The sequence below is a fragment of the Ammodytes marinus genome (assembly GCF_949987685.1).
Source record: "Ammodytes marinus genome assembly, chromosome: 2".
Taxonomy (NCBI): Eukaryota; Metazoa; Chordata; class Actinopteri; order Uranoscopiformes; family Ammodytidae; genus Ammodytes; species Ammodytes marinus.
This window is the reverse complement of record NC_137231.1, coordinates 32,634,479-32,649,935: the sequence shown is the minus strand read 5'-3', so window position 1 is coordinate 32,649,935 and position 15,457 is coordinate 32,634,479. Positions and strand designations below refer to the sequence as shown.

The 15,457-nt window shown below is 39.2% G+C and overlaps 1 protein-coding gene across 1 annotated transcript; it reads right to left on the bottom strand.

Annotated features, from left to right (window-relative positions):
- Positions 1-4,254: 4,254 nt before the first annotated feature.
- LOC307258082 (myosin heavy chain, fast skeletal muscle-like) lies at positions 4,255-15,117 on the bottom strand (the record flags this gene model as incomplete). Its single annotated transcript, XM_080037487.1, has 39 exons — positions 4,255-4,361; positions 4,471-4,602; positions 4,724-4,819; positions 4,906-5,010; positions 5,097-5,267; positions 5,361-5,486; positions 5,578-5,781; positions 5,861-6,169; positions 6,347-6,471; positions 7,651-7,816; positions 7,945-8,128; positions 8,263-8,459; positions 8,544-8,662; positions 8,751-8,877; positions 8,991-9,380; positions 9,472-9,562; positions 9,660-9,805; positions 9,884-10,060; positions 10,139-10,381; positions 10,465-10,720; positions 10,802-10,938; positions 11,030-11,153; positions 11,237-11,354; positions 11,485-11,572; positions 11,678-11,748; positions 11,873-12,173; positions 12,272-12,442; positions 12,542-12,691; positions 12,875-12,993; positions 13,139-13,277; positions 13,399-13,502; positions 13,597-13,695; positions 13,777-13,840; positions 13,924-14,016; positions 14,134-14,233; positions 14,314-14,341; positions 14,437-14,593; positions 14,692-14,835; positions 14,911-15,117. 39 exons carry the CDS (start codon positions 15,115-15,117, stop codon positions 4,341-4,343), a joined length of 5,799 nt encoding a protein of 1,932 aa, XP_079893613.1. The 3' UTR covers positions 4,255-4,340.
- Positions 15,118-15,457: the final 340 nt, after the last annotated feature.

The following is a 15,457-nucleotide window of genomic DNA, read 5'->3' as shown; positions in this document are numbered from 1 at the left end:
CCACATACACACGATGAATGGTGTTTTATTATCTATCCAAGCATTCAAACGGCAATGCTGAAAACCGTTAAAACGTTAGGCGGCAAATGTAAAGGGACGTCATCACTGGTATTTGCGCGCGACTACGGTGCAGGAAGCAGGAAAGGGGGAGTTTCTGCTGTTATTAACTGTAAGGACTAGCTGTGGAGATCGCAATACAGGTAAAGCATAGACTATAAACTGAGACATTTTTTATTTAATCTGTGTTCTTTGTCTCTGGCTAGACAGGACTCAAAACGCTAAATGTTGAACTCGTTTCATAACACTTTCATATGATATGACCACATCGAAGGCCACATAATTAATAAAACATTTACAATGCGTCTAAAGACGCAGTTTTTCCGTTGTATAGCCAATACAGGGGGAGTTATTGTCGTATGAACATATACTTCTCTAATGCCTTCAGAATAGTGCTAAGAATGATTATGGAAAGTTTAGTGTAGATGTAAGTGATTCAGAAGTGATTCTTAAAAACATGTTGAAAAGGCACACACACACAAACACACACACACACACACCAAAGTATTCCTTCTGCTTCTTAATGAACTATTTTACACTCTCTTGTCACAATCGGTCACAACTAGACCAGTCAAGGTGAGAAGGTTTTATAAGAATTTCAATAATTAAACAAGAATGACAAAAATATAAATAACACTAAGTAGATATAGGATTGGAAATGTTACTGAATTTTGTGTGTGTGTGTGTGTGTGTGTGTGTGTGTGTGTGTGTGTGTGTGTGTGTGTGTGTGTGTGTGTGTGTGTGTGTGTGTGTGTGTGTGTGTGTGTGTGTGTGTGTGTGTGTGTGTGTGTGTGTGTGTGTGTGTGTGTGTGTGCGTGTGTGTGTGTGCGCGTGTGTGTGTGGGGGTGCAGTTGCACTGAAAATCTGCCGGTTCTCTGAAGCAGAGAGGATCTACACGAAACAACAAAGACAAAACGGTTTGACAACAAGATGCTGACCTCACTGTTCATTCGTGAGATCACGGTAATAAACATTTAATGAGACAACATAGCAAACACTCAATGTAAAAAGTTCACAACTGAAAAAAATACTTCTGGTAAGGTTGGGCTATTTAAAAAAAAGAAACTGGTATATTCAAAAATTCCTACAATAACGTCTTGAAAATATATTGAGTTATATGCACATTAAGAGTGTCAACTTAATTTTACTTAGTAGACTTTACTTGCTAAATGTATTCCTTGTTTTCAAAAATGTATGTAGTTCATACAAATAGTATTATTGTGTGGTCTACATAATAATTGTATGCAGAAAGTTGCCTTGATTTATTTAAGTAGATCGAGCAAGATATTTTTATCAGTGCAGTAACCTCATCTCCAAAAGAGAAAACACCTAACATGTACATAGTGCCACGCTGACACATTTTTGGCTCCTTTTATATAATCTGAATTGCTTATGCAGCATGAGTTAAATATGGAACCAAATGTGGTGTGGATAACTAATATCATTTGACATCTGTTTAATCGAGTGTTGTTAGCACTTCATTCTGACATTTTGGATTTCAGTCTTGAAGTTCCATTTCCTGCTTTCCATTAAATGAAAGCAATTATATATATTACACATTTTTTTTACATGATTTATACTACACAACATATTTAATTTATATTTACACTTCTCCAAATAGCCCATTTCCCAGTGGCCCTGGTTGTAAAACTGTTAACATAAAATAATGTTTCAGCTGTACTTTTCAGTTGTCTGTCTGATGCACAGAATAGAACAAAAATGCTTTTATTTTCATCAAAACAGATACTGTAGCATGCAGACAATTCAGTTGTGCTAGTTCTTTATGAGCCTAACCACAACCCCAGGAAATGTATATGACTTAATTTACATCCAAGTGTTAGTTTCATGCTTGGCAAGAGAAATTGGCAAGGTCGAGGACTTGGCTTAATCCATGTCTATGTCCCTTCATATCTGGCCCTTCACATCACTTCCAAAAACAAAGTTCAAGCTAATTTAAAATCACCACTTTCCTCTAATATATTGGTCCAGGACTGCACTGCTCACTATTGTCAATTTTGGTCGCAAAGCAACAGGTTAACATCATGAAACTGCAGCACACATACAGTATCGAATGGGAAATTACAGTTCGAATTTGAACTTTTCACCCCATCTTCGAACGAATATTCGAATTTCAAATAAAAAGGGACAGCCCTATTTAACAATAATAAAACAATCTTAAACCGTGCTGAATCAGAATTGGTTTAATTGGCAGGTAGGTTCATAAATACAAGGAATTTGCTTTGACCAGATGGTGTACAAAATTAACTTAAACATAAATATAGAGAACTATAAGGATTGTCTTCTGTCTCTTTAACAGTCCATCTTTGCTTGTCTTGTGGAGATCACTTTTATTTCCGGGTGCTGTGATCTAGTTAAATAATTAATGACTTGATTGTATCTTGAACTGTTTCCGTAAGTCCATCGTTCCCCCCGTGTTTATTTATTTAGTTATTTGATAATCCCAATTTAGACATTTTATGGGATATAACAATTATGGGGACTCGTCCGGTATTACCCAAATAATATAAAGAGTAGATTTACAGTAACATATTAGTAACACTTTATAATAATGTTAATTATAAGTGATTCATAAGTCTAATGATTTAATAAACAGTAATATACATGTGTAGATGATTAATAAGTGTTATGTTAAGATCACAAATGTGGTGTAAGTCATCTATAAAGCTTTTAGTAAATCAGGACACACTCAGTAACAAATCATTGTTATAATATTATTAAGTCATTTACAAACCTTTCTGCATCCCCCTAATCTAAAGTGTATGCATCAGATACCAATGTGTTGTAGGGCTGTCCTCAACAAAAAGTATACAAGTCCTATTGGTCGAATCTTGCCTATAGTCAACTAATCGTCCAATTAAGATAATTTTTCCTGCTTATTGATCCATATTCTCATTTGCTGCATTGGAACATCTTTTTCCACTTCTTTTTCCTAAACCACACAAAGGGGTTAAAAGACCCAATTATAGTTTGTCTTCGTGGGTTGGCATAATAACTTGTGTCGACCTTAGTCATTGACACTTAGGAGATTGGTTAAAAGCTTGAGGTGGTTTCAAATCTTTATTACCAGTATACTAGGCTGATAGTTATACTATAATAGGTGATGTATCGTGATAAATTAGGAGAATCAAAGCAATTCCATGTAAAATCAGACATTCAGTCGAATAGATGTCACTTTATAGATGACTTACAATATATATAACTGTTTTTATTTAATGATTAGTTCATCATTATCTAATGACTTGTATACAATTTATAAATGACTAATGCGTGACTAATAGATTAACATTATAAAGTGTAACCATTAATATTGCGCTTTATAAAGCCTATAAATAATAGGCTGATAGTTATAATAATGGATTGGATTTATATAGCGCTTTTCAAGGCTTCACAGGGTTCCAGGTTCCATTCGTTCAGACACAGTCATACCGGTGGTGGTAAACTACGATAGTAGCCACAGCTGCCCTGGGGCAGACTGACAGAAGCGAGGCTGCCATTCAGTGCCATCTGCCCCTCCGACCACCACCTCAAACATACAGCAATCATACACATTCACACGAGGCAAGGTGGGTGAAGTGTCTTGCCCAGGGACACAACAACCATGACACAGGTGGCCGGGCGGGGATCGAACCGCCAACCCTAGGAACGTTGGCCAACCCGCTTAACCACCTGAGCCACAGTCGCCCAATAATAGGTGTACTATAGGTTATACTATAATAGGTGATGTATCGTGATACATTTGGAGAATCCAAGCAATTCCATGTAAAATCAGACATTCAGCACCCCCATATAGCTGAACAGAATGATCTTTGTTTCATATTTTACAACTATTCGACTGTGAGATTGGCACAGTCGAATAGATGTCACTTTATAGATGACTTACAACACATTCGTGATATGTAAACATAACACAAATAGATATTACTGCTTTTATTAAATGATTAGTTCATCATTATCTAATGACTTGTATAAGATTTATAAATGACTAATGCGTGACTAATAAATTAACATTATTATAAAGTGTTACCATTTATATTTCGCTTTATAAAGCCTTATAAATAACATCTTATGAATATGCTTATAATACTTTACAGAAAGGACCTTCATATAAAGTGTTACAAAACTAACATTTGCTTATTTTTGAAGACACAATAAGATCAAAATGACACAAATAGTAATTTAAGATCAAATGCTTTTATTGCGGAATCATTCATTTCACATCATATTATATGATTAGAAACTATCAGCCCATTAGCTGGAGTGGTTTACTCAGCCGCCTCCTTCCCCTAAAACACACACAAATAACAAAGGGTTTGATTAGGTAACAAAATACATGTTAAGTACTTTTTAATTTAAAATTTATTTTTCTGTTCCAAAACGCAGTTGTATATTTACCTTGCTAGAGTCACGGGTCTTTGCTCTCATTTTGTTGACCTGGGATTCTGCAATGTCAGCGCGCTCCTCAGCCTCCTCTAGCTCATGCTGAACCTTCCTGCACTTGGACAGATGAGTATTGGCCTGCTCCTCCTGGAGTAAGATAGAAATGGACTTTTTTGAATATCCAAAAGATCCAAGGTCTTCTATGTGTATGTTAAATCTGACACAACATCAAGTTTTTAGTGTTAAAAATGTATATGTTGTCCCTTACCGCCTCCTCAGATTGCCTCTTGTAGGCCTTAACTTTAAGCTGCAACTTGTCAACCAGATCCTGCAGCCTGGCAACGTTTTTCTTGTCCTCTTCAGTCTGTTATACAAATAAAATTTGCATGGTAAAATGTTCTCAATGAACATGTAGTAGATGTTTACATTTTAATCTTAATGTGGTTGTACCTGGTAGGTAAGCTCCTTCACCCTCCTCTCATATTTGCGGACACCCTTAATAGCATCTCCTCCACGTCTCTGCTCAGCCTCAATCTCTGCCTCCAGCTCACGCACCTATAGAACACAGTAAAGACATAAACTATCAATACTTTTTAAAAGTCTTGCTTCAGCTGTACAAACTCTTAACATTAATTTCTTACCCTAGACTCCAGTTTCTGGAGCTGCTTCTTGCCACCCTTCATGGCCAGGTTCTCAGCCTCATCCAAGCGGTGCTGCAGGTCCTTAACAGTGACCTCCAGGTTCTTCTTCATCCTTTCCAAGTGGGAGCTAGTATCTTGCTCCTTCTTCAGTTCCTCAGCCATCATAGCAGCCTAGAGGAAATAATGTTAATGAGAAATGTCTGGAAAAAGCACCTCTCTTCCTTTTTAAAACTAAAATTAAGAACACGTGAAATGTAAACCTACATCAGTGATGGCCTTCTTGGCCTTCTCCTCTGCATTCCTTGCTTCCTGAACAGTGTCATCCACTTCACCCTGGACCTGGACCAGGTCAGACTCAAGCTTCTTCTTGGTGTTAATAAGACTTGTGTTCTAAAAGATCAGAAATAAGTTAAGTTATCACTTGCCAAATCTAAATATTTAGATTTGTAAATTAGTGGAGAAATGTTGAAAAAGTGTTCACCTGGGAGTGCAGAAGTCCAACACGCTCACTGGCGTCCACCAGCTCCTGCTCAGCGATTTTGCGGCTTCTCTCTGTCTGTTCCAGAGCAGCTCTAAGTTCTTCGATCTCAGCTACCATGAGACCATTCCTACGATCCACCATAGCAGCTTGTTCTTTGAAGTCCTCCTGTGCTCTGAGAGCATCATCAAGGTGCAGTTGTGCATCCTAGTGAAAACATATCAAAATTAATTCCAACATTTAGTTATACTGACCACTGCGTAACAACACCTGTGTCTTACAATACCTTCAGCTGTGCCTGGACATTCCTAAGCTGCTTCTGGGACTCAGAAGCCTGGCGGTTGGCGTGGCTAAGCTGAATCTCCATCTCATTCAGGTCTCCCTCCATCTTCTTTTTGATCCTCAGGGCATCGTTCCTGCTTCTGACCTCAGAATCCAGTGTGCTCTGCATTGAGTCAATCACCCTCTGGCTATTCCTCTTGATCTGCTCCATCTCCTCATCTTTTTCTGCCAGCTTCCTGTCTACCTCACCCTTAATCTGGTTGAGCTCAAGCTGGACACGCAGGATCTTAGACTCTTCGTGTTCCAGAGTTCCCTAATGAAAAGAAAGAAAGAAAGAAAGAAAGAAAGAAAGAAAGAAAGAAAGAAAGAAAGAAAGAAAGAAAGAAAGAAAGAAAGAAAGAGTCAGCTTGGCTGCACAGTGTTTATTATATGTTTGTCAATTATGGATTTATAATGGAATAATTTTTTCAAGATCTCCTCTTAAATGTACCTCAGCCTCTTCAAGAGCTGTCTGGATTTCAGACTTCTCGGTCTCCACTTGCTTTTTGGACTTCTCCAGCTCATGGATGCTCTTGCCAGTCTCACCAATCTGTTCAGTCAGATCTGAGATCTCCTCTGTAGAAAGATGCATGTGTTTTAGGTTGTTAAGCCTTTATGTGTGAAATATGGATGCTTCATTCTAAAACATCCATTAAGTTAAGACAAGTTACTTTTATTAGTTTATTAAATTTGTCTTTTTGATATCCCCTCTCAAGTTACCAGCCTCTGCTAGTTTTACAACTAACACCCCCCTGTCCGGTGCCGGCGATCGAACCAGCGACCTCATGGTTACTGGTCGGCCACCTTTCCTCTAGGCCAGGGGTGCCAAACTCATTTTGGTTCGAGGGCCATATACCAGTAAAATAATGGCAAAATAACTCCAAATCCCTAACTTTGTTTTTCAGTAATATGCTTTAACACTCAGCCTACATGTGTAACCTACATTATCACTTTTGGTATACACTATTTGGTAAAGGTTGCTGCTGGCCACGGGAATAGGAGGTGCGGCGCAAAATTTAGGGGGTATTTTGCTCAAAGATGCCAATACGCACTAATAAAATAAACAACCATTTATTTGAATACACAAATACAACAGGCACTGACCTTACAGTTGTCCAATTTTGTTTACTATATGTACAGGGACACATTTTCTGCAAACATGCAGACAGTACAAAATACAATTAAATAAAAGTGCAACTTCTACTGTTTTGATTTATTTTTAAATACAGAGGTTATTGGTTGTTTTGGAATTTGTTTTTCCCAATTTAAAACATAAAAATAAAGCAGCAAGGAAAATTAGGAAATACATCTTGTAGGCCTACACTAGCATGCTCCTGCTCGTTTTGCGCGCACAGAGCTGCAGACACACCGCGCTTGCTAGTACATTAATTGTTCAGCACTAAAAATAAAAATATTTGTATTTTTATTTTTTGGTTTTTACTTTGCCATAAAGCACTGGAAGAAACATTAATAGCGGTGAAGCAAGATTGCCATTTACCATTTCCCACGTTGCTAAAATGTGCTTTTTTTATTTTGGCTGCCCCCTAGCGGCTGGAGTGAGCATTTTGGTTATTTCTTTAAAAATTCATAACTCCTCACAGGAATGGGCTAGAGACTTACTTTTTTTTTTCATACTCAGAAATTTATGCTCTACAGGTTGCGGGCCTGATCAAATCATCTCGCGGTATGTTTGGCACCCCTGCTCTAGGCTACCCTTCATTGTGTTGAATAGAATATAATGTCGCAAAAACTCACGCTGCAGGTTCTTGTTTTCCCGCTTCATTGTCTCCAGATGATCCAGAGATTCTTCATAGGAGTTCTTCATTTTGAAGAGCTCAGTGCCAACAGAACGAGCCTCCTTCTGAGCTCCCTCAAGCTCTGCCTGAGCCTCCTCATACTTCTGTTTCCACTCTGCCAAGACCTGAATAACACCATTGATACAGATCAGTTGGTCATTTAGTAAATGGTAATATAACAAACATACAGTATATAAATATACATGTCATTGTATTGTTGCTATGGCTGGGACAAAAACGTGAGTGTTGGTACCTTGTCAAAGTTCCTCTGCTTCTTGTCCAGGTTGGCAGCCAGAGCATTAGCCCTCTCCACATCAATCATGAGGTCCTCCACCTCACTTTGGAGCCTCTGTTTGGTTTTCTCCAGAGAAGCACACTTGGAATTTGTTGCCTCAATCTGCTCCTCAGCCTCCTGAAGGCGCTGGGCAAGCTTTTTCCTGTTTGAAAAGGTGCGTTTCATCTCTTTGTGAAAAACCAGTACATGAATGAACTACATATAATTATATATTTTTTAGATACACTATTAACATTACAATCGTTCTAGCCATTTAATTGTTTGAATTGTACTCACTTGGACTCCTCAAGCTCCTCAGTGCGCTGGATAGCATCAGTTTCATACTTAGATCTCCACTGAGCCACCTCACTGTTGGCCTTTGACATTCCACGCTGCAGCTCAGCTTTGGCCTCCTGCTCCTCCTCAAACTGCTCTCTCAGCAGGTCACAGTCATGGCGGGCTGATTGCAGTCCATGGGCAAGAGCATTCTTGGCCTGGTGTAAGAAATCATTTTCAGTTTGCAAAGTTTCTAAATATCACATATGAATTTGATTTGTACACACCTAGATTTTTCTTACCTTAACCTCCTCTTCAATCTGTCTCTTCAGCTCTTCAATCTGCTGTGTGAAGGCCTGTTTGCCTCTGGTCAGCTGGGACACAAGAGCTTCTTTCTCTTCAATTTGACGGCTGAACTCCCCTATTGTGCAAAAATGTCATGATACATTATTTTGTGTTATTTCGATTAAATATACACAACACTTCATCGACTGATTACTTATACATACCATTTTCTGTCAGGAGACGTGCTTTCTGTCCACCAATGTCATTCATTTGACGAACATTTTCATCATTCTTGGTCTTCAGTTCGCTAAGTTGGTCCTCAAGAGTACGGCACATCTTTTCAAGATTTCCCTAATGAGGAAAACAGAGATCAGATCATGAAGTCATTTTTATCTAGAAGATGAATTACCTTACTTTGCTATTCTCCTTTGGATTTTTTTTTTAAACATTAATGTGATTTGTACCTTTGCTTTAGCAACAGCCTCCATGTTGCTGGAGAGGTCATCAATCTCCATCTTGTATTCACTCTTTTCCTTCTCAAGCTTCTGCTTGACACGCTGGAGGTTGTCGATCTGTTCTCCCAGCTCAGCAACGCTGTCAGCCTGCTTCTTGCGAAGAGCAGCAGCAGTGGCTTCATGCTGCAGAGTGGACTCCTCAAGGTCACGGCGGAGCTTCTGGAACTCAGCTTCACGCTTCTTGTTCATCTCAATCTGAGCAGAAGTTGCACCACCGGCCTCCTCAAGCCTCTCACTGATCTCTTCAAGTTCCCTGGAGAGATCAGCTCTCTGCTTCTCAACCTTGGCACGAGCAGCACGCTCAGCCTCAATCTCTTCCTCCAGTTCCTCAATACGGGCCTGTTGAATGTAGGTGAGTTGCCTTTCAGTGAACTTTCGCTTCATAAACACAAAATAGATGAGGTAAGTTTTATGTAAGACAATATGTCACCTGAAGCTCCTTGATCTTCTTCTGAAGCTGAGCACCCATTGACTGCTCATCCTCAATCTTGCTAAGGTACTGACTGATTTCAAAGTCCTTCCTGTGAGATTAATAGATAGAGTTCATGGTAAGAGTTCAAGCAGTGGAACTCCTCATTCAAAAGACAGGTTTTTGTTCAAATTCACAAAGAAACTTACTTTTTAATTTTCTCGTCAGACTGCTGCTTGTCATTCTCAAGATCCATGATGCTTTCCTGGGCCAGTTTCAGGTCCCCCTCAAGCTTCCTCTTGGATCTCTCAAGGTCCATACGCAGCTTCTTCTCTTGCTCCAGGGAACCCTCAAGCTGAACATTCATATAAGTTATAAGTTATGCTCATGAAGAATTTTGCTTTGCCACTCGAAAGTGAATTTGTAAACTTACATCATCCACTTGCTGTTCAAGCTTGGTCTTTGCTTTGGTCAGAGTGTTGACTTTGTCTTCCTCTGCCTGAAGGTCATCAAGAGTCTGCTGATGAGACTCCTGAAGGGCTTTCTTTTCTTTAGTCAGCTTAGCCAGGCTCTCATCCTGAGAGGCCATCTCCTCGGTCAGGTTCTTCACCTATGTTATTCAGAAAGATGTTAAATAGTAATACTCTAATGGTACTTGACCTGCAATATAATATTCATATTTTCAAACCTTGTTCTCAGTGGCATGTTTCTCCTTTTCCACTTTAGCCAAGGTAAGCTCCAGGTCATCAATATCTTTCTTGAGCTCAGAGCATTCATCCTCCAGCTTTCTCTTCTTGGCAGTGAGCTCTGCATTGATTTCTTCTTCATCCTCCAGTCTCTCGGTTGTCTCTTTGAGTTTGGCCTCCATCTGAATCTTACTCTTGATAAGTCCTTCACATCTCTCCTCGGCATCTGACAGATTCTCTCCTTCCTAATTCATTTCATGAAAATAGAGGTTAACAATCAATTCTGAAAAACTTAAAAAAGTAAAACAGTCGGTTGATGTCTACTTACAGATGCTACTTGCAGCGACAAATCATTCTTTTCCTGCAAGAGGGACACCATCTTCTCCTCCAGTTCCTTCTTCTTGGCTAAGGCAGTAGCCAGGTCTGTTTTCATTTTTTCATAGTTCTCCTTCATGCTAGCCAGCTCCTTTTCAGTTTCAGCAGACTGCAGCAGAGGCTTGATCTTGTAGTACACCTTCATCCATGGCCAGTGTTTCACATTCATGAATGAGCGGATGTTGTACTGGATTGTATAGATGGCTTCCCTGTTGAGAAGAAGTTGCTGTTATGGAAGTGTTGTTTGTAATTTCCGTACAATTATTCAGAATTGATTGTTTTTAACATGCCTCCTCTCCATCATCTTCACAAATTCCTTTCTCATGACATAACCACGAGCCAGAGCCTGAGTCATTGTGACCAGAGCTGCTAGCTTTTCATCTCTCATCTCCTCAAGGAGACCCAGCAGTCCGGCCTTGAAGAACACCTGAATGATGAAGTACATAGTGAATTCCATTTCAAACAAACAAATTCCATACCAACTCACGTAAGTGACATACGGAAAGCAAGGTTCTTACCTTGGTGTGTCCGAATTTGTACTCATCATGAGGAACATCAATAGACCCAAGCAGCTTCTCTGAAGCCTTCTTGTTGTCAATGAACTGGCCCTCAGGGATGACACTGGCATTCAGCACCTTGTATCTTTTTAATGAGAGTAAATGGTCAGTGTGAGTATTTTCTTTTAATACTCTACATCAAACTTCTGTTAAAAGATACACTGTTACCTCTGCTTAAAGTCAGCATAGAGGATTCTGCTTGGGAAACCTTTTGTGCAGATTCTGATACCCTCCAGCACACCATTACACCTGAGCTGGTGGATAACCAGGAAGTTCTCCATCAATCCTATACAAATGACATTTCTTAGTTACATCTTTGAAATAATTAGTAAGTCTCCTTGTTGGAGCAGCACACAGTAAAATAAAACATATCAACACCACTAACAAATCTGTAATATAATATGTTCTCTATGTACCTGGAGTCTTTGACTCATTGGGAATCAGGCAGCGCACAAAGTGAGGATGGGTGCTCCTCAAATTAGTCATCAGCTTGCCCAAGTTCTCCTGTAGATCCAAAATGGTAACTCATGTCAAAACGTGCAACAATTGTGAGTTTTGCTATAAACTGAGATATGATTTGATACTATAATGTACAGTGTTAAACATTACCCTAAACTGCGAAGACACAGTCTGCATGGAACCACCCTTCTTCTTGCCTCCCTTCTTTGCACCGCCAACCTCTGTTGACGATTTTAAGTAGACATGTATTGTTAGAAAAATAAATACAATTTACACGAACACATGCTGCTCTTATAAACATATACAGTGAAAGTACGTTTGAGTTTGCCAAAGTCAATATCATACCCTCAACAACAGGAGGATACAGAGCGGCCAGCAGTTTAACTGGGGACTTCATGTACAGCTGGATAACGGAATCGTTCAGTGGATCCTTGTTCTTGTCCAGCCAGCCAGCGATATTGTAGTCCACGGTACCAGCATAGTGCACCAGGGAGAAGTGGGCCTCAGCCTTGCCCTTTTTTGGCTTTGGCTTCTCAAACGCTTTGCTCTTTCCAAGATGCTGGTCATACAGCTTGTTCTTGAAGGAAGTGTCTGAGGCCTTGGGGAACATGCACTCCTCTTCAAGGATGGAGAAGATGCCCATGGGCTTGAAAAAAGCAGGAAGAGGTATGTCATTAAATGCTAGATGTTGTCTAATTTAGACCAACAGAACAAATACATTTAATTTCAAAATGGAATCATTACCTTTTCAATCAGCTCAATACAGGCAGCTAAGTCCATGCCAAAGTCAATGAAATCCCAGACAATACCCTCCTTCTTGTACTCCTCTTGCTCCAGTACAAACATGGTGTGGTTGAAGAACTGTTGCAGTTTCTCATTGGTGAAGTTGATGCACAGCTGCTCCATGGTGTTGAACTGTGAGGGGACAAATAATCAATATGATATCTTCCACACCACAATAATTATTCGGAAATCAAAAGTTTAAGCTGCTGATTTTTTGAAAATGAATCTTACATCAAAGATTTCAAAGCCAGCAATATCCAGCACACCAATGTAGTACTGTCTTGCTTGTTTAGTGTCCAGCTGCTGGTTGATACGAACGACCATCCACAAGAACATCTTCTCATAGATAGACTTGGCCAGGGCAGGCACTGAGTTCATCACCTGAAGAAAAAACAAAGGAAATATATGATTTGATTCAGTCAGCTGTTTTGTAAAATTATGGATTGCTGGTATTTTTGAACTACTTCCAGTGAGATAAGACGAAAGAATCAAGGAAAATACTTTCATATTTTTCTTTTTCTTAAAGTTAAAATGTTTTTTTTTTAAACTGTATATCTTGAATACCTGAGGTACAGTCTGTCCCTTGGTGACATACTCATTTCCGACCTTCACTCTGGGGAAGCAAAAAGCCTTCAGCATGTCAGCGGAGTTCAGACCCAGCAAGTAAGCAACCTTGTCAGCATCTGAAAATATTTCAAAGATTTACAGTAAATACATACAGTATGTGACAGTGATTGGCCATCTTGACAATACCTTAGTGACTAGGACATGTATTAGGCCTACTGTTATTTATAAGCTATGCACTTTGAGCTAACATGAAATTCTCACCCTCTGTGCCATCAGGCTCAGCCTGCTCCTCACGTTGCTTCTGCTTGAACTTCATGTTACCATGGTGAAGCACAGCACCAGTCATTTTGTAGATGCTCAGCTTCTCTTCATGAGTGAAGCCCAGGATATCAATAGCGTTCTGTTTTCAAAGGAGTTGTCCACACAATAATCAATTTAGAAACTTATTTTAAAAGAGCAGTTCTGATGTTGCATTTACTGCTCATAATAAATGCCAATATTTTGAATTGAAGTTCACTCACATCAGTGGCATCCAGCTCTTCTTTATCATCAATGCTCTTCACGGTGATTTGACCCATGCTACACATGGGGAAGTCGTAGGGGTTGGTTGTGAGGAGGGACATTTCTGGAGATCAAAGAATTGTGAAAAATGTAATGCATTGTCAGGCATGCAAATTAAATAAGAAAAAAAAACTTTGTGCATATACTCAATCTTTTACCAACTATCTCAGGTTTGTGGCCGGTCATCATCTGGAAGAAGATGTGATAGCCTCTTTCATCAGAAAGCTGGTATGTCACTCTAGACTTCTCCAGCAGATCTACAAACATTGTTCATTCGTCACAGCCTGGCCAACTCGCAATTAAAGACATTTGTATGCTCTCTGAGGATTATTACTTACATGTCTCAATATCAGCACTAGCCAGTTTGCCAGTTTTGCCGAAATGGATTCTGATGAATTTACCCTGTTTGGAACATAGGGATATTTAATGTCCCGGCACATGTGGAATTTCTATAGTATATGTTATGAAAATCCCTCCGTACTTACAAAACGAGAAGAGTTGTCATTCCTAATAGTTTTGGCATTACCATAGGACTCCAGCAGGGGATTGGCTGCAATAATCTGATCCTCCAGTGACCCCTGTAATTTAAATAGAGAATTGATACCAGAAAGTTACTATTATTATAATTATTTTCCATTGAAAGATATCACGTTTAAATAAGACTGAATTATACTCATACAATAACATAATCACACCTTTGACTCGTCCCTCTTCTGTCCGCCTGATACTGAGATTGTTGCAAAGTACTGGATGACACGCTTGGTGTTCACAGTCTTTCCAGCACCAGATTCTCCACTGGGGATAGACATAGACTTATAAGAATTTCTTCAAAGTATTTAATCATTGTAAACAAAGTCAACAAATATGAAACTTACGTGATCAAGACAGACTGGTTCTCCCTATCTGTTAGAAATAAAAACAACGGAATTTACTATGTTTTTCTTGCAAGTGAAACCTGATAAAATGGTAATTTGTATATTAGAGTTGTTATAATTTACCAGTATTCATGAACTGATAAGCGTTGTCAGAGACAGAGAAGATGTGGGGTGGAGCCTCCACACGCTTCTTGCCTCTATAGGCATTTACAACCTCAGCATCGTACACTGGGAGCCATTTGTAGGGGTTCACAGTGGCACAGAACAGCCCAGAGTAGGTCTGAAAGTAACCATAGAGATTCAACAGTTAACTTTAAGATTCATAAAAGTGTAGCCATTTTCAGCATTTCTCTTTTCTCATTAGGCAGATTGTCTTACGTAGATCATCCATGCTGCATAACGCTCTTTGAGGTTATACAGCACAGAGGCTTCATTGAGATGGGTCATCATGGCCATGTCCTCAATTTTGTCGTACTTGGGAGGGTTCATTGGAGTGACCTGTTCTTCTTTAACTACCACCTCCTGGAACAAGACATTTGTCTCGATGAGAACTGATCATACAACATTCCTAGATTACTTTTACTTTATGATACTTACCATCTGAGTGGTCAAGACTTTGACAGTGACTTTGCCACCATCCCTCTTGAGAATTTGTCCTTTCAAGTACAACTCCTTAACATCTTCCACATAGCAGGCAGTCTTGGCGTCAAAGGGCGAGGCTTGAGCCTCAATCCTCTCCCTCTCTGTTTTACGGAGGTAAATGGCAGCTTTGCCGTAAACCTGCATCTCAGCGTCAGTACTCATGGTTGCTGGTTACTTCTGTAAGGTAATTGCAAATTTGAGTATTCTTATTCATCTTTTTTTAAACTAATAACTTCAATTCACATGACAAACTAAAATAACTAAGTTAAACTGAATAATATACATTAACAAACAAACAAATCTATCTATCTATCTATCTATCTATCTATCTATCTATCTATCTATCTATCTATCTATCTATCTATCTATCTATCTATCTATCTATCTATCTATCTATCTATCTATCTATCTATCTATCTATCCATCTAACTGATGTTCCTGCTTCACTTAACATTAGCCCATTCTAAATATTTTCTAGACTGTGTTGATTGTAATAAGATGA